Source organism: Nomascus leucogenys, chromosome 8 (assembly GCF_006542625.1).
Source record: "Nomascus leucogenys isolate Asia chromosome 8, Asia_NLE_v1, whole genome shotgun sequence".
NCBI classification, from domain to species: domain Eukaryota; kingdom Metazoa; phylum Chordata; class Mammalia; order Primates; family Hylobatidae; genus Nomascus; species Nomascus leucogenys.
The window spans coordinates 12,092,829-12,110,622 of record NC_044388.1 but is presented as its reverse complement, the minus strand read 5'-3'; the positions used below and the strand labels follow the sequence as shown (position 1 = coordinate 12,110,622).

The following is a 17,794-nucleotide window of genomic DNA, read 5'->3' as shown; positions in this document are numbered from 1 at the left end:
ACAACAAAGTTAATAGAGATCCAGATTTCTCACCATTAGAAAAGGGAATTACAAATATGAAAAGACAAAGACTAGAAAATATACAGTGGGAATGGATCCATATTAGAGGTATTGATGAGAACTCATGGTCTTTAACAGATAGATAAATAAATATATCTCTGTGTATGTTTATTTTCCCAAACATATGGAGGTAAACAAATACATATTGTCTAGCTCTGTTTCACAAAAGGGCCTGGAAGCAACTGCACCCCTGCATTCTTCAAAGAGCACTTACTTACTTTATACCCAGGGGTAATGAGCATACCCAGGGCCTAGATCTTACATAGGCCAGGTACAGTGGCTCAGGCCTGTAATCCCAGCATTTTGTGAAGTTAAGGCAGGAAGACTGCTTGAGCCCAGGAGTTCAAGAACAGCCTGGGCAACAAAGTGAGACCCCTATCTCTACTAAAAAAAATAGAAATTAAAAAAAATAAAAAATAGCCAGGTATAGTGGCATGTGCTTGCAGTTCTAGCTACTCAGGAGGCTGAGGTGGGAGGATCACTTGAGCTCAGGAGGTCGAGGCTGCAGTGAGCCATGATCGTGTCACTGCACTCCAGTGTGGGCAACAAAGCAAGACTCTGTCAATCCATTCCATCCATCTGTTTGTTTGTCCATCCGTCCATCCATCCATCCATCCATCCATCCCTACATACTTTTCACAAATAAAAGGAATAAACTGAATATAAAAAGTGAAACTCCCCGGAGAAATGCCTGATTCCAAGGCTGGGGTAGGGAAAGTACTAGATGAGTGTGGAATACGCTGTTATATCAGAAAGAAGGAAATGCTCAAAGAATGATAGGGACAAAGCAAAAAGAGACAAGAGACAGCTTAAATGGGCTCCCATAAGCCAGATCTGGGATAAATTAAACATTAAGATAAATGACAGCAACTAATTACAAATCATTGAATAAATGGAAATCACAAATCCATCTCCTATAAGTTAAAAAAAGAAGAAAGAAAAAAGAGATGAATGGGGGAGAAGAGGAGTTCGAGGCTGCAGTGAGCTATGACTGTACCACTGCACTCCAGCCCGAGCAACAGAGCAAGACCCTGACTCTAAAAAAGATAGATAGATAGATAGATAGATAGATAGATAGATAGATAGATAGAGATAGAGTAGAAGAAAAGCCTCTATCCTATGTTATAAGCCAACTAATAAATCCAAAAGGAAAAGCAAGATTTAAAATTGGCAACCCACTGCAGTAACACTGATTCAAGCAAGATGTATTAGTGAATGCAAAAAGAAGTGGGTGACAGCTTGATTTGAAATAGAATGTTTACTTAGTGTCAAAATACGCCCCCACAAAACCTTTATTTATTAACTTTATACTAGAAAAACCTAGCAGACACCGTACTAACCAAGGATAACAGTTAACTTCCAGAGTAGTGGTAAAAATCGATATTGCCTCCTGATAAAATGCAGTAAGAAAACTACACCTTTACTTCTTTGATATTCACACTAAAAATGCGTAACTGGGATCCTAAACATGACAAAACATCAGGCAAATCCAAACTGAGGGACATTCTATAAAATAATTGGCCTATAGTCTTCAGAAATGTCAGTCACTAAAGATTAAAAAAACAAAAAACAAACAAACAAAAAAACACTGAAGAACTGTTTCAGACTGAAGGAAACTAAATATACCTGACAATGAAATGCAACAAGTAACCAGAGGTTGGATCCAAGACTTATAAAGCACATGACTGAGAAAACTGGCTACATTTGAATAAAATCTGTAGATTTGATAGAACTGAATCAGTATTATTTTCCTGACTTTCATGAATGTACTCAGGTTATGTATAAAAATGTCATTTTTTAAAGGAAATACTGAAGAATTAAGGGGTAAAAGGACATGATGTGGCCGGGCACGGTGGCTCATGCCTGTAATCTCAGCACTTTGGAAGGCCAAGACGGGCAGATCACGAGGTCAAGAGATCCAGACCATCATGGCCAACATGGTGAAACCCCATCTCTACCAAAATACAAAAAATTAGCTGGGCGTGGTGGCGCACGCCTGTAGTCCCAGCTACTTGGGAGGCTGAGGCAGGGGAATCACTTGAATCCAGGAGGCAGAGACTGCAGTGAGCTGAGATCATGCCACTGCACTCCAGCCTGACAACAGAGTGAGACTCTGTCTCAAAAAAAAAAAAAAAAAAAGAAAAGAAAAAGAAAAATCTAATAGATACTAATAATTAATGCTATGGAATGTTAGAAAGGTATTTTTTAAAAAGTAGACCTATTCATACTCACATGACAATATCCACAAAGTATATTCAATGAAAAAAATAGAAACTATATATATAGATATAGATATTGTTTATTTTTAAAGGAGGAGATATTTACATATAAAGTTAGGATTGATAGCTACAAATTAAACTGTTTACAGTTAGCTCTGGAGAGGAAGGTAGGTGGGAGTCACAGACAGAAACTTTCATTTTTGGTTTACAATTTTTTTTTTTTTAAAGATACAGGGTCTTACACTGTCATAACAGCCTCAACTTCCCAGGCTCAAGCTATCCTCCCACCTCAGCCTCCCAAGTAGCTGGGACTACAGGTCCATGCCACCACGCCCAGTTAATACTTTTTTTTTTTTTTTGTAGAGATGGGGTCTCACTATATGGCCCAGGCTGCTCACAAATTCCTGGGTTCAAGCAATCATCCTACCTTGGCCTCTCAAAGTGCTGGGATTATAGGGGTGAGCCATCACACCCATCCTTACCATTTATTAATTGTACTTTGTGCCTAATAAAAAACAAACAAACTGTAAAAGTATATCAGACCTGGGCAAGATTACTGCATGCTCAGTGGGTAGCAAACTCTCTGATTTAGGTCAGGTACAAGTTTATGGTGGAAATAGTAAAAACTAATTCATTTATCTGAGGTTCAAGGAGCAATATTGTCTTATAAAGGGTAATGAGACAGGCACTTGAACCAAGACCTGCCTGTGCAATTATATCTCCTAAGCTTAAACTGTAATTATCTGTTTCAGTAATTGCCTAATAAGCTGATAAATTAACACCTGTAAGAAATTTGTTTTGTATCATTAAAGGTGACTGCTCTTGCATTTGTCTCTTTTTAAAGTTTTTCTTTTATTTTTTAAATTGATACACAAACACACATTTTTTTAAACTAGTCTCTGAGATTGCTTCCACTTTTATTTTACTATTTTACTTTTTTAATAAACTCTTACTTCTTAGAGATTCCAGGCCATTCTCAAGTCTACATGCTCAGCAAGAAAAAGCAGTCAAACACAATGATCCTATCACACCAGCCTCATCAATTGATCATGCAAATTTTTATCAGGCCATATATGTAATTTAAGCTATTCAAATTTGCACAATGTTTACAAATTAAATTATTATCTGAAACTGTCTCCAGAAACCTGAATAACACAAAACTTTGGGAAAAAAGACAGAGAGGAAGAATTTGGCTACTATGGTCCCAAACTGGCCCAGAGGCTTTTGTAAACTATAAAGACTAGGAGCCTGGCACTACTGCTCTCTTTCCTAAGGTCAAGCATTCAAATTCAAAAGACAAAATTTTCTGATGGTAGTTTCTTTTGCTGTGCAGAAGCTCTTTAGTTTAATTAGATCCCATTTGTCAATTTTGGCTTTTGTTGCCATTGCTTTTGGTGTTTTAGACATGAAGTCCTTGCCCACGCCTATGTCCTGAATGGTATTGCCTAGGTTTTCTTGTAGGATTTTAATGGTTTTAGGTCTAACATTTAAGTCTTTAATCCATCTTGAATTAATTTTTGTATAAGGTGTAAGGAAGGGATCCAGTTTCAGCTTTCTACATATGGCTAGCCAGTTTTCCCAGCACCATTTATTAAATAGGGAATCCTTTCCCCATTTCTTGTTTTTGTCAGGTTTGTCAAAGATCAGATAGTTGTAGATATGCAGCATCATTTCTGAGGGCTCTGTTCTGTTCCATTGATCTATGTCTCTGTTGTGGTACCAGTACCATGCTGTTTTGGTTACTGTAGCCTTGTAGTATAGTTTAAAGTCAGGTAGCGTGATGCCTCCAGCTTTGTTCTTTTGGCTTAGGATTGACTTGGCAATGCGGGCTCTTTTTTGGTTCCATATGAACTTTAAAGTAGTTTTTTCCAATTCTTTGAAGAAAGTCATTGGTAGCTTGATGGGGATGGCATTGAATCTATAAATTACCTTGGGCAGTATGGCCATTTTCACGATATTGATTCTTCCAACCCATGAGCATGGAATGTTCTTCCATTTGTTTGTATCCTCTTTTATTTCATTGAGCAGTGGTTTGTAGTTCTCCTTGAAGAGGTCCTTCACATCCCTTGTAAGTTGGATTCCTAGGTATTTTATTGTCTTTGAAGCAATTGTGAATGGGAATTCACTCATGATTTGGCTCTCTGTTTGTCTGTTATTGGTGTACAAGAATGCTTGTGATTTTTGTACATTGATTTTGTATCCTGAGACTTTGCTGAAGTTGCTAATCAGCTTAAGGAGATTTTGAGCTGAGACAATGGGGTTTTCTAGATATACAATCATGTCATCTGCAAACAGGGACAATTTGACTCCCTCTTTTCCTAATTGAATACCCTTTATTTCCTTCTCCTGCCAGAAACTACCATCAGAGTGAACAGGCAACCTACAGAATGGGAGAAAATTTTTGCAACCTACTCATCTGACAAAGGGCTAATATCCAGAATCTACAATGAACTCAAACAAATTTATAAGAAAAAAACAAACAACCCCATCAAAAAGTGGGCAAAGGACATGAACAGACACTTCTCAAAAGAAGACATTCACGCAGCCAAAAAACACATGAAGAAATGCTCATCATCACTGGCCATCAGAGAAATGCAAATCAAAACCACAGTGAGATACCATCTCACACCAGTTAGAATGGCCATCATTAAAAAGTCAGGAAACAACAGGTGCTGGAGAGGATGTGGAGAAATAGGAACACTTTTACACTGTTGGTGGGACTGTAAACTAGTTCAACCATTGTGGAAGTCAGTGTGGCGATTCCTCAGGGATCTAGAACTAGAAATACCATTTGACCCAGCCATCCCATTACTGGGTATATACCCAAAGGACTATAAATCATGCTGCTATAAAGACACATGCACACGTATGTTTATTGCGGCACTATTCACAATAGCAAAGAGTTGGAACCAACCCAAATGTCCAACAACAATAGACTGGATTAAGAAAATGTGGCACATATACACCATGGAATACTATGCAGCCATAAAAAATGATGAGTTCGTGTCCTTTGTAGGGACATGGATGAAACTGGAAAACATCATTCTCAGTAAACTATCGCAAGGACAAAAAACCAAACACCACATGTTCTCACTCATAGGTGGGAATTGAACAATGAGAACACATGGACACAGGAAGGGGAACATCACACTCCGGGGACTGTTGTGGGGTGGGGGGAGGGGGGAGGGACAGCATTAGGAGATACAACTAATGCTAAATGACGAGTTAATGGGTGCAGGAAATCAACATGGCAGATGGATACATATGTAACAAACCTGCACATTGTGCACATGTACCCTAAAACCTAAAGTATAATAAAAAAAAAAAAAGACAAAATTTAAGCCAAAAACACTAATAAGAAAGCAGTAGCAGATGACTCACACTGAGAAACTAGGGAAAGATTCTGAGAGCTCTGATGGCAAAGGAGAAGACAGCCTAGGCCAGACATTTCACCAACTGGCCAAAATTAAATAGTGCTTTGATTCTGTGAGAATGGGAAAAACATACACATTGTCTCCAGTTTGCCTCCTAGTCTCTATAACACTGCCATGCTACAGGTAGAATGGCTTTGCTAAATAGACTTAAAAGTTGTAAACTGATGATGAGAATATTGGATTACAGCTCAACAAAGTCAAACTAGAAAGAGCCAAAAAATTAAATAAAAAAGCACAGATGGTATACATATTTATATATATGTAGATATAGATATATAGATGTAGATTTAGATATAAATATAGCAACCGAAGTCAACAAAGTAACCTAATTGTAGTATCTGCATAGAAACAAATGGGAATAGTATATGTGGCAGAGACTACTATTTGACCCTTAATATCCATTCTCCACTTCTTCCTTTAGTACTAGAATCTCTTACTCTTAGCCAAGCCCATGACTGACGGCCTGGCTAAAGACTGCACCTCTCAGATGTGCGTGTACTTAGGCAGGGACAGTAAGATCTGGCCAATGACATGTAAGCAGAAATGATACATACTAACGATATCCTGAATAAGAACGGGGTGTGACCACTACTATTGTTTTTCCTGTTCCTGCTGGCTGGAATATAGTAAAGTAGGAAGCTGAAGCAGTAATATTAAACCATAAAATAGAAAATACATGTTAAATATGGCAGAGCACTAAGATGGAAGAAATTTAGGTCACTTGCATGATGATGTGTGTGCCTGTTACTAAAACTGCTTTGTTACCTGAGAGAAATACAACCTCCTCATTAAACTAAATAATATTCGCTATGACAGCATTGTTAATCTATGAGGTGCTGCAGAATCCCTTATAGATTACCTGCTAAACCTGTACTTGTATCAGAAAAGGGCTTGCCCACTGAACCCAGATCACCCACAAATTGGGCTGCCATTTAACAAAACACTATTATGTGCATACTTACCCACACTCACAGACTGTTCTTGCATATGAGTTATGGTCTTCTGTGAGTTCATTACTATGAGGCAAAGGTACCTAATAATGCGCACAACTCCATAAGAAAGGGCCATTTAAAACTCTTGATACTTACTGACACATTAGCACTATCACTGCTTGCAATCTCAGCTGCCTTTTCAATAATCTGTTTAAAAAAATTAAAGAAAATGAATTTTGGCTCTCATATTTGTAGAATTTTAAGTGTAAATGACTACATTTGTACTTAGACTACATAAGATCTGGCATTGCTATGCTTTGTAATAGAAACATGAATTTTAAAAGCAAAATCATGCTTCTCAAGTGCTTTAAACTCTTGACAACAGGGAAATGATGGTATTGCTATAAGGGATTATGACTCCTAGGAAGCACTAAAATTGTCTGGAGATAAAATAAGTACCAGCTAGCATATATATGTCAAAAATTTTCTTTTAAATATAAGTAAATGTATTCTAGTTAAGAAGACACAAAAACATGTAAGAGTTACTAAATTGTAGAATAAGCTTTTGTCATTATGTTTTTTCTTCAATTAACAGACACCAAAAGTAGAAGTAATGACAATATCTAACTTGTACAATTGAAGGAGATCAATAAGCATATACTTATTTACACATTGTTTGTTTGTTTTTGAGATGGGGTCTATGTTGCCCAAGCTTGCCTTGAACTCCTGGGCTCAAGCAGTTATCCCACCTCAGCCTCAAGCAGGTGGGACTAAAGGCTGCTGTCCCTGGCTTATATGTATTTAAAGACTAAAATCTCTATCCCAAACTGATCTTCTTCAAGAAAGACTCTCCAAGGGATTAGAAAGGCAAAAAAAAAAAAAAAAGTTTAATGACCATTTGCAGATGACTGGAGCAATGGTGAAATAAAACTTCTCTTGAAATATTCTTTAAAAATACTTATATTTGCAAATACAGGAGGCTATATTTGTAAAAGTACTTCAAAAAGCATTTCATTTGAGCCAAAAGAGCCTATAACTGTTGAATACACATCATAACCGAACATGATAATAGTCACAGCTAAGACTATTAAATGCATCACGAGTAGCTACAGCTTATGGATAAATTTCTATCAAAGGAATAACTAAAGACACTACATAAATGTATTGGATGAGTCAAAATGTAGCTTTTTCTACTCAGTGTAGACTAAGGTATGTGATTCTTGCCATATTTGAAATTTCTATTATAAGCACAAAATTTAATTTGGTTGTAAATTATTGTTCAGAAAAACATGTTTAAAAAACTTGAAATAAAAAATTACTTCTTAGATGGATAAAATCCAATTATAATGAAAATGAAGAGTGAATTACATAAATTTAATTTGCTAATACTTTAAATGTACAGGTAGATTAATTTAAGTATTTATAAAGTATAATATCAATCTTCAAAGGTAGTTTGTACTCAAGCGGATTGAGGAAATTAAATAAACTTCCAGCTAATTTTCTGAACATTTTTTTTTTCTCCAGAGACAGGGTCTCTCTCTGTTGCCCAGGCTGGAGCACAGTGACATGACCATAGGTCACTGCAGTCTCAAATTCCTGGGCTAAAGTAGTCCTCCTACCTCAGTCTCCAGAGTAGCTAGGACTATAGGCACATGCCACCACACCCAGCTAACTTTTAAATTTTTGTACAGACAAGAGTCTCTCTAAGTTGTCCAGGCTATCTTGAACTCCTAGCCTCAAGTTATCCTCCTGGTTCAGATTCCCAAGTTGATGGGATCACAGGCTGAGCCATGGTGCCTGGCTCCTAATTTCTGAGAATTTGTTCAAAGATTTCCTTACAAAAATCAACACTACCAGGTGCAGTGGCTCTCACTTGCAATCCCAGCACCCGGGATGCTGAGGCAGGACAGTTGCTTGAGGCAAGGAATTAGAGGCTCAATAATTGTGCCACTGCACTCCAGCCTGGATGACAGAGAGACACTCCATTTTTTAAAACAAAAAACACCATGCCAAACCTAAAGATAAAATATATGACAGCTCAGCTCTCTTAGCATGTAAATTACCATAGCCCTATATTTAGCCCCCATTAGATAATCTCCTTATCCCCAAGACATGCAGTATGTATATTAAAGAAATATATTTAGAAATGAAGTCCTTACTATAGATTCTATAAAATAACTACATTAGGAAGCACCACTAACAGACATATTCAACAAAAACCAATTGTTCTTTGAGTATCAATTCTAATACAGCAGTGATTATACCTTTAACATTTGAAACAACATTTTATATATTCAGAGTTACATATGAATATATTTATAGCCCTTTAAGGGCCTGAGATATTAAAAAATAGAACAATTATGATTTCTTCATTTTATAAATAAGAAAAGTGAACTCCAGAGGTGCCTTTTCTCTCTTTTTTTTTTTTTTTTTGAGACGGAGTTTTGCTTTTGTTGCCCAGGCTGGATGCAATGGCACGATCTTGGCTCACCGCAACCTCCGCCTCCCGGGTTCAAGCGATTCTCCTGCTCAGCCTCCCGAGTAGCTGGGATTACAGGCACGTGCCACCATGCCCAGCTAATTTTGTATTTTTAGTAGAGACAAGGCTTCTCCGTGTTTGTCAGGCTGGTCTCAAACTCCCGACCTCAGGTGATCTGCCCGCCTCAGCCTCCCAAAGTGCTGGGATTATAGGCGTGAGCCACTGCGCCCGGCCTGGAGGTAACTTTTCTTACTTAGTGATAAAACCAAAACTAACAGAGTTAAGAAGGCTCCCTGATCCATGGTCTTCCCACTCAACAAAGCTGTCACTGTATGGGAAGCTTTGAAAGAGACAGATAGAGCTTAAACTATATATAGAGGAATTAATCATTCAATTACTTCATGCATAGTGGTCCTTTAAATAATTAGCTTACCTTATCGAAGGGGGGGTAATAATAAGGTTGTTTTTTATTCTCTGGAAATTTAACATGCAAAGCGGTTGCATTTTCAGTATATGGATTTGTTTGAACAGTTCCCATTGGATTCAACATCTCTTCGAGTTCATCTAAAACATGCAAATAATTTTGGTTCTTAAAAAATGTCTTTAAAACTAAGCTTTAAAAAAGCTGTAATGGATCTCCTCCCATGAAAATCACCTTAGAAGTATGTCAACTACATAAGTGTGACAGATAATTCTATCAGTAATCCTCTAATTTTCTGTTAATGCTTGGAACAAAATTTCAGTGTGAGTTTGCATACATCTTTTAAAAATGAGAAAGTTAACAAAACTGAATGGCTTCTTTACCTCTTAATTCAAATTTAGTTCTCAATCTTGAAAAGACTTTAATTGGAACTGCTCTCCCTCCATCAAAATTAGGTGGCCCATAGAAACTATAATCTCATCACTATATATGGACTTCTTAATCACATGTAATCTGGTTTTCATGGTTGTCACAATAACCAAATTAGTATTTTAAGTCATCAATGACATTCTTCTTATCGAATCTAATGATAATGCTCTTTATTATCCTGTAACTGCTGACAGAAAATATCTTCTCTGGTAGCCTCTGGAATACTCCATTAAGTGGCACTCCTTTTACCTCACCAACTGCTTCTTTCTTCAAGGTACTCCTTCCTTTTCCAACACCCTAAATATGGTCAATTCACAGAACTGTGTGTGTGATTTTAGAATTTCAGTGTAGTTACAAAACTCTGGAGTTTGCATTATATAAATTTTTTATTTCACAGATAAGAAACTCATGATGAGAAAATAGAGTTAGGTGTACAATCTAAGATCTCCCCTCTCCAAAGTAATTTTTCTTTTCTTATACTGACTGTAGTACAGTTGTTTTCTCTGTATCTCCTAAGGAAAAAAAATATCAGCTCTACTCTACTTAGGTCTAATGTTCATAAAGTATGCACACTCAGAATTATCTCCTAAAGATGGAAAATCTTTACAAGTTTTCATTCCTTAATTCTTCGTTCATCTTTTTAAATATTTTCTCACCTCACGGACTCAATTTTCTTTTTTTCTTTTTTTTTTGAGACAGGGTTTCTGTCACCCAGGTTGGGGTGCAGTGGCATGATCTTGGCTCACTGCAACCTCCACCTCCCAGGCTCAAGTGATCCTCCCACCTTAGCCTTAGCTTCCTGAGTAGCTGGGACCACAGGCGCATGCCACCATGCCCGGCTAATTTTTTAATTTTTGGTAGAGACAGGGTTTCACCATGTTGCCCCGGCTGGTCTTGAACTCCTGAGCTCAAGAGATCCACCCAACTCAGCCTCCAAAAGTGCTGGAATTACAGGTGTGAGCAATCACACCCAGCCCAAACTCAATTATCACCTGGATGGAGGCAACTCTTTTTTTTTTTTATCTTATTGTTTTTTAGAGACAGGGTCTTGCCACATTGCCCAGGCTGGATACAAACTCCTAGCCCCAAACGATCCTCCTGCCTCAAGCACCTGAGTGGCTGGGACTACAAGCACACACACCACTGCACCTGGCTCAATTCTAATAATTTATACAACTCTAGAGCTGATTTCTCAGCAATTTACAGTTTCATACTTCTGCTCTCTAGTACTATTATAGTTTTGTCCTATCAAATGCAACCTAACTGAAATCAAATTTAGTATTTTAGTACTTATTAGCCCCAAATATAGAGGTAATCCTTTAGCCTTGTTCAAAAGTGGTCAGAAAAAAAGGCACTCTTTTTCTGTGTGTATAGGGAGACAGAGTCTCACTATGTTGTCCAGGCTGGTCTCAATCTCCTGGACTCAAGTGATCCTCCCACCTCAGTCTCCCAAAGCATTGGGATTATACATGTGAGCCACCATATGTGGCAAAAAAAAAAGGCATTCATATATACTACACATGGAGAGTAAAATTGAGGAACAATTTGTAATTATAAGAATTATAAATTTATCTATTCTTTGAATCAATAAACCCACCTCTAAGGAATTTATCTCAGATATACACCTGTACATAAGCAAGGTTATTCATTACAGTAGCACTGTTTGAACTATCAGAACACAATTCTGCTTAAAAAAAAAAAAAATCTAACAGTCCAGGCATGGGGGAAAAAACAGTTCTCTACATACGTAGAGAAGATATGGTGATATGTAGATATGTAGATATGGTGAATAAAGCAAGGAGCAGAACATTATCTAGAATGTGTCATTTTGTTAAGTATAGGGAGAAAAACAGGAATCGACATTTGTATTTCCTAGTCCACATAAAAAAATTATGGAAAGTTAGGAAAAAAAAAAATAAATGTGATTATATACCTTGTAATGATGACCTAGGGACTCTGGATGGTACATTATTTGTAGTTTCTTTGCTTCTTGCTTGCCCCTACTGGGTTAAATGTAACAATTCTAGAGCTGACATATGCAGAACTAATTGTGTTCATTTATTATTTTTTATCATACATTTTCTCAGAGAGGAAGTCAGGTTCATAGTATTATGCCAAGTTAACACCACCAAAAATTGTAATTTTTACTAAAAATACTAGTCAAGTTGGTTGGTGATTCTGGAGAACATGTGTGAGTCTAAATTAAGATTCTCAAGAAAGTACAGTATTTTGCTGCTATATTTTATTGTATTGTGAAAGTTTAGTTCCTCCTAAGAAATATGTCAAATAGGCTGGGAGCAGTGGCTCATGCCTATAATCCTAGCACTTTGGGGGGCTGAGGAGGTGAAAATCACTTGAGCTCAGGAGTTCGAGACCAGCCTGGGCAACATGGCGAAACCCTGTCTCTACAAAAAATACAAAAAAAAAAAAGCCAGGTGTGGTGGCATATGCCTGTAGTACCAGCTACTCGGGGGGCTGAGACGGGAGGCTCGCTTGAGCCCGGGAGGGCAAGGCTACAGTGAGCTGTGTTCAAGTCACTACACTCCAGCATGGGTGACAGGGTGAGGCCCTGAGTCAAACAAACAAACAAAAAGAAATACGTCAAATATACACAGCTCTCCTACATTTGGGGAATAACATAATTAGTGAAAATTGTTAGAGGTACATGCTGGAGAGGATAGGAATAGAAGGACACACACACACACACACACACACACACACACACACACACATACACACACACACTATTAGATTGCAAAGAGTTTATAGATATGTCAGTAAATGATTATCCAAAAGTAATTTTTCAGGTGACAACTGCTAGTACATGAACATTTTGAAATGTCACTTACAAAGCGATGAATTAAAAAATTCAAATTCAAATTAGTTCACAACTTCACTAGATATATCAACAAACTATAAAGACAGGAAAAAAGAAAAAGAAAACCACTATTATAATGTAAGATTTACACCAAAAATTCCAACATTTGGGAAAGCAGTATAGACCGATGGGAAGATTTGAATAGTGTTTCATTCAAATCCTAGGTTTGAAACAGCTATGTAAGACTAACTTATTTTCTCTGAGCTTCACTTATCTGTAAAAATGGAAATAAAACCATCTACCTCATTTGATGAGGGTATTTTGAGTAGTATTTGAGAAATAAAAGCGTGTGGAAGGTGCTCCATTTACCTCAAATTTCAGGCTAAAGCCAACTAAAGAAAAAGTGTTTTAGGCCGGGTGCGGTGGCTCACGCCTGTAATCCCAGCACTTTGGGAGGCTGAGGTGGGTGGATCACGAGGTCAGGAAATCGAGATCATCCTGGCTAACACGGTGAAACCCCGTCTCCACTAAAAATATAAAAAATTAGCCAGGTGTGGTGGCGGGCGCCTGTAGTCCCAGCTACTGGGGAGGCTGAGGCAGGAGAATGGCGTGAACCCAGGAGGTGGAGCTTGCAGTGAGCGGATATTGCACCACTGCACTCCAGCCAAGGTGACAGAGCGAGACTCCGTCTCAAAAAAAAAAAAAAAAAAAAAAAGTGTTTTTACTATTTCTCCCTAATTAGAGATGTTCCTTCTACTCATGAAGAAAGCACAATTAGGAGCAACAAAGGTTATTATAAAGAAGACACTGTTCGTTAGGAGAATTTCTCAAAAAAAAAGAAAAAAAAACCTACAAAAAATGCTGAAAGCAACACGCATTCATTAAAACAAGAAATATATTCAGAAATATGGCCAGGCGCAGTGGCTCACGCCTGTAATCCCAGCACTTTGGGATGGCTGAGGTGGGCGGATCACCGGAGGTCGGGAGTTCCAGACCAGCCTGACTAACATGGAGAAACCCCGTCTCTACTAAAAATACAAAATTAGCTGGACGTGGTGGCACATGCCTGTAATCCCAGCTACTAGGGAGGCTGAGGCAGGAGAATCGCTTGAACCTGGGAGGCGGAGGTTGCGGTGAGCCAAGATCACACCATGGCACTCCAGCCTGGGAAACAAGGGCGAAACTCCGTCACAAAAAAAAAAAAAGTTTAGTGTATTTCATTCCTAAATATGGAGATGCATAAGATTTAAAGACAAAGCTACCCATCACAAAACTTAAAAGTTATGTCCCATGGCGAGACCAGACAATCTGTAATGAGCTAAATGAATAATCTGTTAATACTAGAGTTAACTTGTTACTAGCAAAATAATGGTACATTATTTGTTGGAAGTATGTTTAAAATACTAACTTGTTAAAATAACCATTTAAAATACAGGCCAATAACAGTGGCTCATGCCTGTAATCCTAGCACTTTGGGAGGATCATTTGAGGCCAGGAGTTTTGAGACCAGCCTTGGCAGTATAGCAAGACCTTGTCTCTACAAAATAAAAAATAAAACAAAATTTGTAAAGAAATCTACTCAGAAACAAGTAATTTTATGATGATATTAAAGTAATTTGTGTAAATCTGTTTTAGAATAATTAATACAAAATAATTTTATTTATTAAATTGAAAGAATGGTGATTCATAAATATTAACTAGTCCACATGCCAAAAGTCAGTTATGGTTTAACATTAAGGATAAGAATGTAAATCTTACCAGGAAATGAAGACCAGCTGTGTAATATTATGTCTCCAGTTCTCAATTGTCCTTTAAAGTCAAAAACCATCGTATTTACCCACGCTACAGGATAATGCTGTTGAAAAAGATACCATTGCATAAATATGCTAAGAATAAGGTGTAAACATGCACATGTCCTTTGTTTCAATAATGTTAGTTCTAGAAAGTTCTGGATGATTTCCAAAATAATCTTCTAAAATGAGAACAAGATATACATAGAAAAATGCGCACTATCTTTATTATGTTTAAGAAGAACCTTAAAACCCAATTAACATTTCATAATAAATAGTATATGAACGAAATAGAATATGGACTAAAAAGCCTTGTGAAGATGATTTTTTTTTTTTGAGACGGAGTCCCACTCTGTCACCCAGGCTGGAGTGGTGGCACGATCTCGGCTCACTGCAACCTCCGCCTCCCAAGTTCAAGAGATTCTCCTGCCTCAGCCTCCTGAGTAGCTGGAATTACAGGCACCCGCCACCACACCCAGCTAATTTTTGTCTTTTAGTGGAGACGGGGTTTTGCCATGTAGGCCAGACTGGTCTCAAACTGCTGACCTCAGGTGATCCACCTACCTAAGCCTCTTAAAGTGTTGGAATTACAGGTGTGAGCCATCACACCCAGCCAAAATGAGAAATTCTTAATAATCCAAGAAACTACGTATAATATCAGAATACGTGTTTTAAGAGCTTTCAACCTACATAAATCTCAGTATGGAAGGAGATAATGTCTCTAGGCATATAAATATATCTCTAAAAAGGAGGCATTGAGCTGATAGGACTTTTATACAAACATTTAAATAGATTAATTTTGCCATAGTGTATCAAAAATCTTATAATCAAACACTTTGAGGATAATTCTACATCAGGGAAGAAAAAAATACTAAGGAACTAACGCTTCTGTGACTTTTTAGTCATTAGAAGTTATTTTACTTTTAGGGTATTTTTTTCTTTTTGGAGACAGGATCTCACCATGTTGCCAAGATTGGTCTCCAACTCCTGTCCTCAAGCAATTCTCTCACCTCAGCCTCCCAAAGTGTTGGGATTACAGGCATGAGCCACTGCGCTTAGCCTAAAAATTATTTTTAGAAGATTATATGATGATAACCAGAGGAGATGCTTATATTTCCATGTTAAGAATAAAAGAACACGGCCAGGCGCAATGGCCACACCTGTAATCCCAGCACTTTGGGAGGCTGAGGTGGGTGAATCATGAGGTCAGGAGTTCAAGACCAGCCTGGCCAACATGTGAAACCCTGTTTCTACAAAAAATACAAAAAATTAGCTGAGTGTGGTAACCGGTGCCTGTAACCCCATTTACTCAGGAAGCTGAAGCAGGAGAATCGCTTGATCCCAGGAGGCGGACGGTGCAGTGAGCCGAGATCGTGCCATTGCACTCCAGCCCAGGCGACAGTGGAAGACTCTGTCTCAAAAGAAAAAAAGAATAAAATAACACAAATTAATATATAGATAAATATAGTAACAAGATTTTAAAAACGTATAAAATTAATGTCCCTGTCCCCACCAAAAAGCTTTCAAAAAGCAAGAAGAAAGTGAAACATTTGACTGAAAACATAACATGAAAGATGAAAGTATGACAACAGGTCCATCCTCTTATATTCATAATTTCAAAATCCAAGAAGCTCTAAAAACTGAAGGTTTGTTCATAGCTCATGTGACAGCAAAAAGTGGCCAGAGATAACAAAAAGCTAATGATAGTCACATTTAGTGTGAATATTCATATATTTCACTCCAAATATTAACATGTTTGATGACACATTTTATGCCCCAGACCCCACAAGATATGTTGAGTCAGTTATGACCAATGATCTTTCTAAAATGCACAAAATTCTGAATTCTTAAACATATCTGTCACATGAAATTTCAGTTGAAAGACTGCAGAGCTGTAAATTTTTCAAACATCATCATTCTTCATATCTTCTTAAAAGTATTACATATGTAATAAAACACTTATAAAATAAATCTGCCAAAAGAAAATCCATGGTAGAAGGAGCAAGATTACAAAAAAAATGCACGAACATAAACATAAATAAATGCATGAACATAAATCTAAAGATATAAACATGGAAATTTCTTATCTTCTTAAAATCAGTTTTTAAGGATCAAAGTTACCTAATATAATTTAACTTATATTACTCAATTATTTCAAACAGTCTTAAAATTATTCCGTTATATAAAACAATCCTCAGAAGTTGGTGTATCATTACCACTTTTCCAGCTTTCCTGATGGTCTGATATTTAGAGGGATTAATAGTTTTCGTTGATTTCTTCGTTTTTACTTTATCCAAAACTGCATAAACAGCAAAACATAATCGAGCCATTCGTGGTAAGTCACAAATATTAATATCAAATTCCAGTGGTTCATTCCAAATATGATCATTTTTCCCTGATACCTCTGAGCTTACGATGGTTTTACACAGGAGCTCAGTACCATGAAAAAGACCAGCCCTGACATGAACCTGTAATGAAGCAGACAAAAACAAAAACAAAGTCAGGAATACTGTACCACGAAAAACATCTCTTTTTGTTTGTTTGTTTGTTTCTACACTAAAAACATCTTTATTTTGGAGAAGGAAGGAACGTACTGGAAGAAGAAACATGCCAAGTTTTAGAAAGCCTACTTGTCTACAGAACCACTAGACTGTAATTAACCAGTATATTGTTCTAACTGTATAGACTAACTACAGTTAGTCTAATCTGTTTTTCACTTGCTAAGTAAACCAGCTATAAAATCACATATTGGCCCAAATGCCAGGGTGCTCAATGGTTTAAACAAGTCTAAAGAAACCATGACAGTAAGTATAAGCATACTATCATATGCTTACTCACTGACTTCATTTACTTGAGGTCTTGTCTTACCCTTCTCTATGTGTAGGAAAGAATGAATGGATGAGATGGCTCCAAAGTTTCTTTCTACATCTAAATAACTTATGAATTTGTCATACTAAGTCAAGAGCTAACAAAAGATATTCCATCCATATCTATGATTATCCTATATATCACTGTCCTTTGTTTTTCCCTAAAGGCCTGGGGCCAGAGTGATGCAGGGCATGTGTAAGATGTCCCAGACAATTCTACTCATTTGCAGTTTTTTAAAAGATATGACCTAATTATCACCACTTTAAAAGTCAGGGAGAAAGTAGAGCTAAAAACAGTAGTAAAACACAGAGATTGACCCAGTGATACACTTTTAAGGTCAAAGT

The 17,794-nt window shown here is 37.3% G+C and overlaps 1 protein-coding gene across 3 annotated transcripts in view; it reads right to left on the bottom strand.

The window, feature by feature from the left end:
- The window catches only part of PIK3CB (phosphatidylinositol-4,5-bisphosphate 3-kinase catalytic subunit beta), a 187,632-nt gene that overhangs the window by 49,213 nt on the left and 120,625 nt on the right, over positions 1-17,794 (bottom strand). For all 3 annotated transcript variants that reach the window (XM_030816749.1, XM_030816751.1, XM_030816752.1), the window contains 4 exons: positions 16,799-17,050; positions 14,551-14,647; positions 9,558-9,688; positions 6,802-6,852 (listed from right to left, as the gene is read on the bottom strand). In XM_030816749.1, coding sequence (XP_030672609.1) covers positions 6,802-6,852; positions 9,558-9,688; positions 14,551-14,647; positions 16,799-17,050 — 531 coding nt within the window. The remainder of the gene's footprint in view (positions 1-6,801; positions 6,853-9,557; positions 9,689-14,550; positions 14,648-16,798; positions 17,051-17,794) is intronic.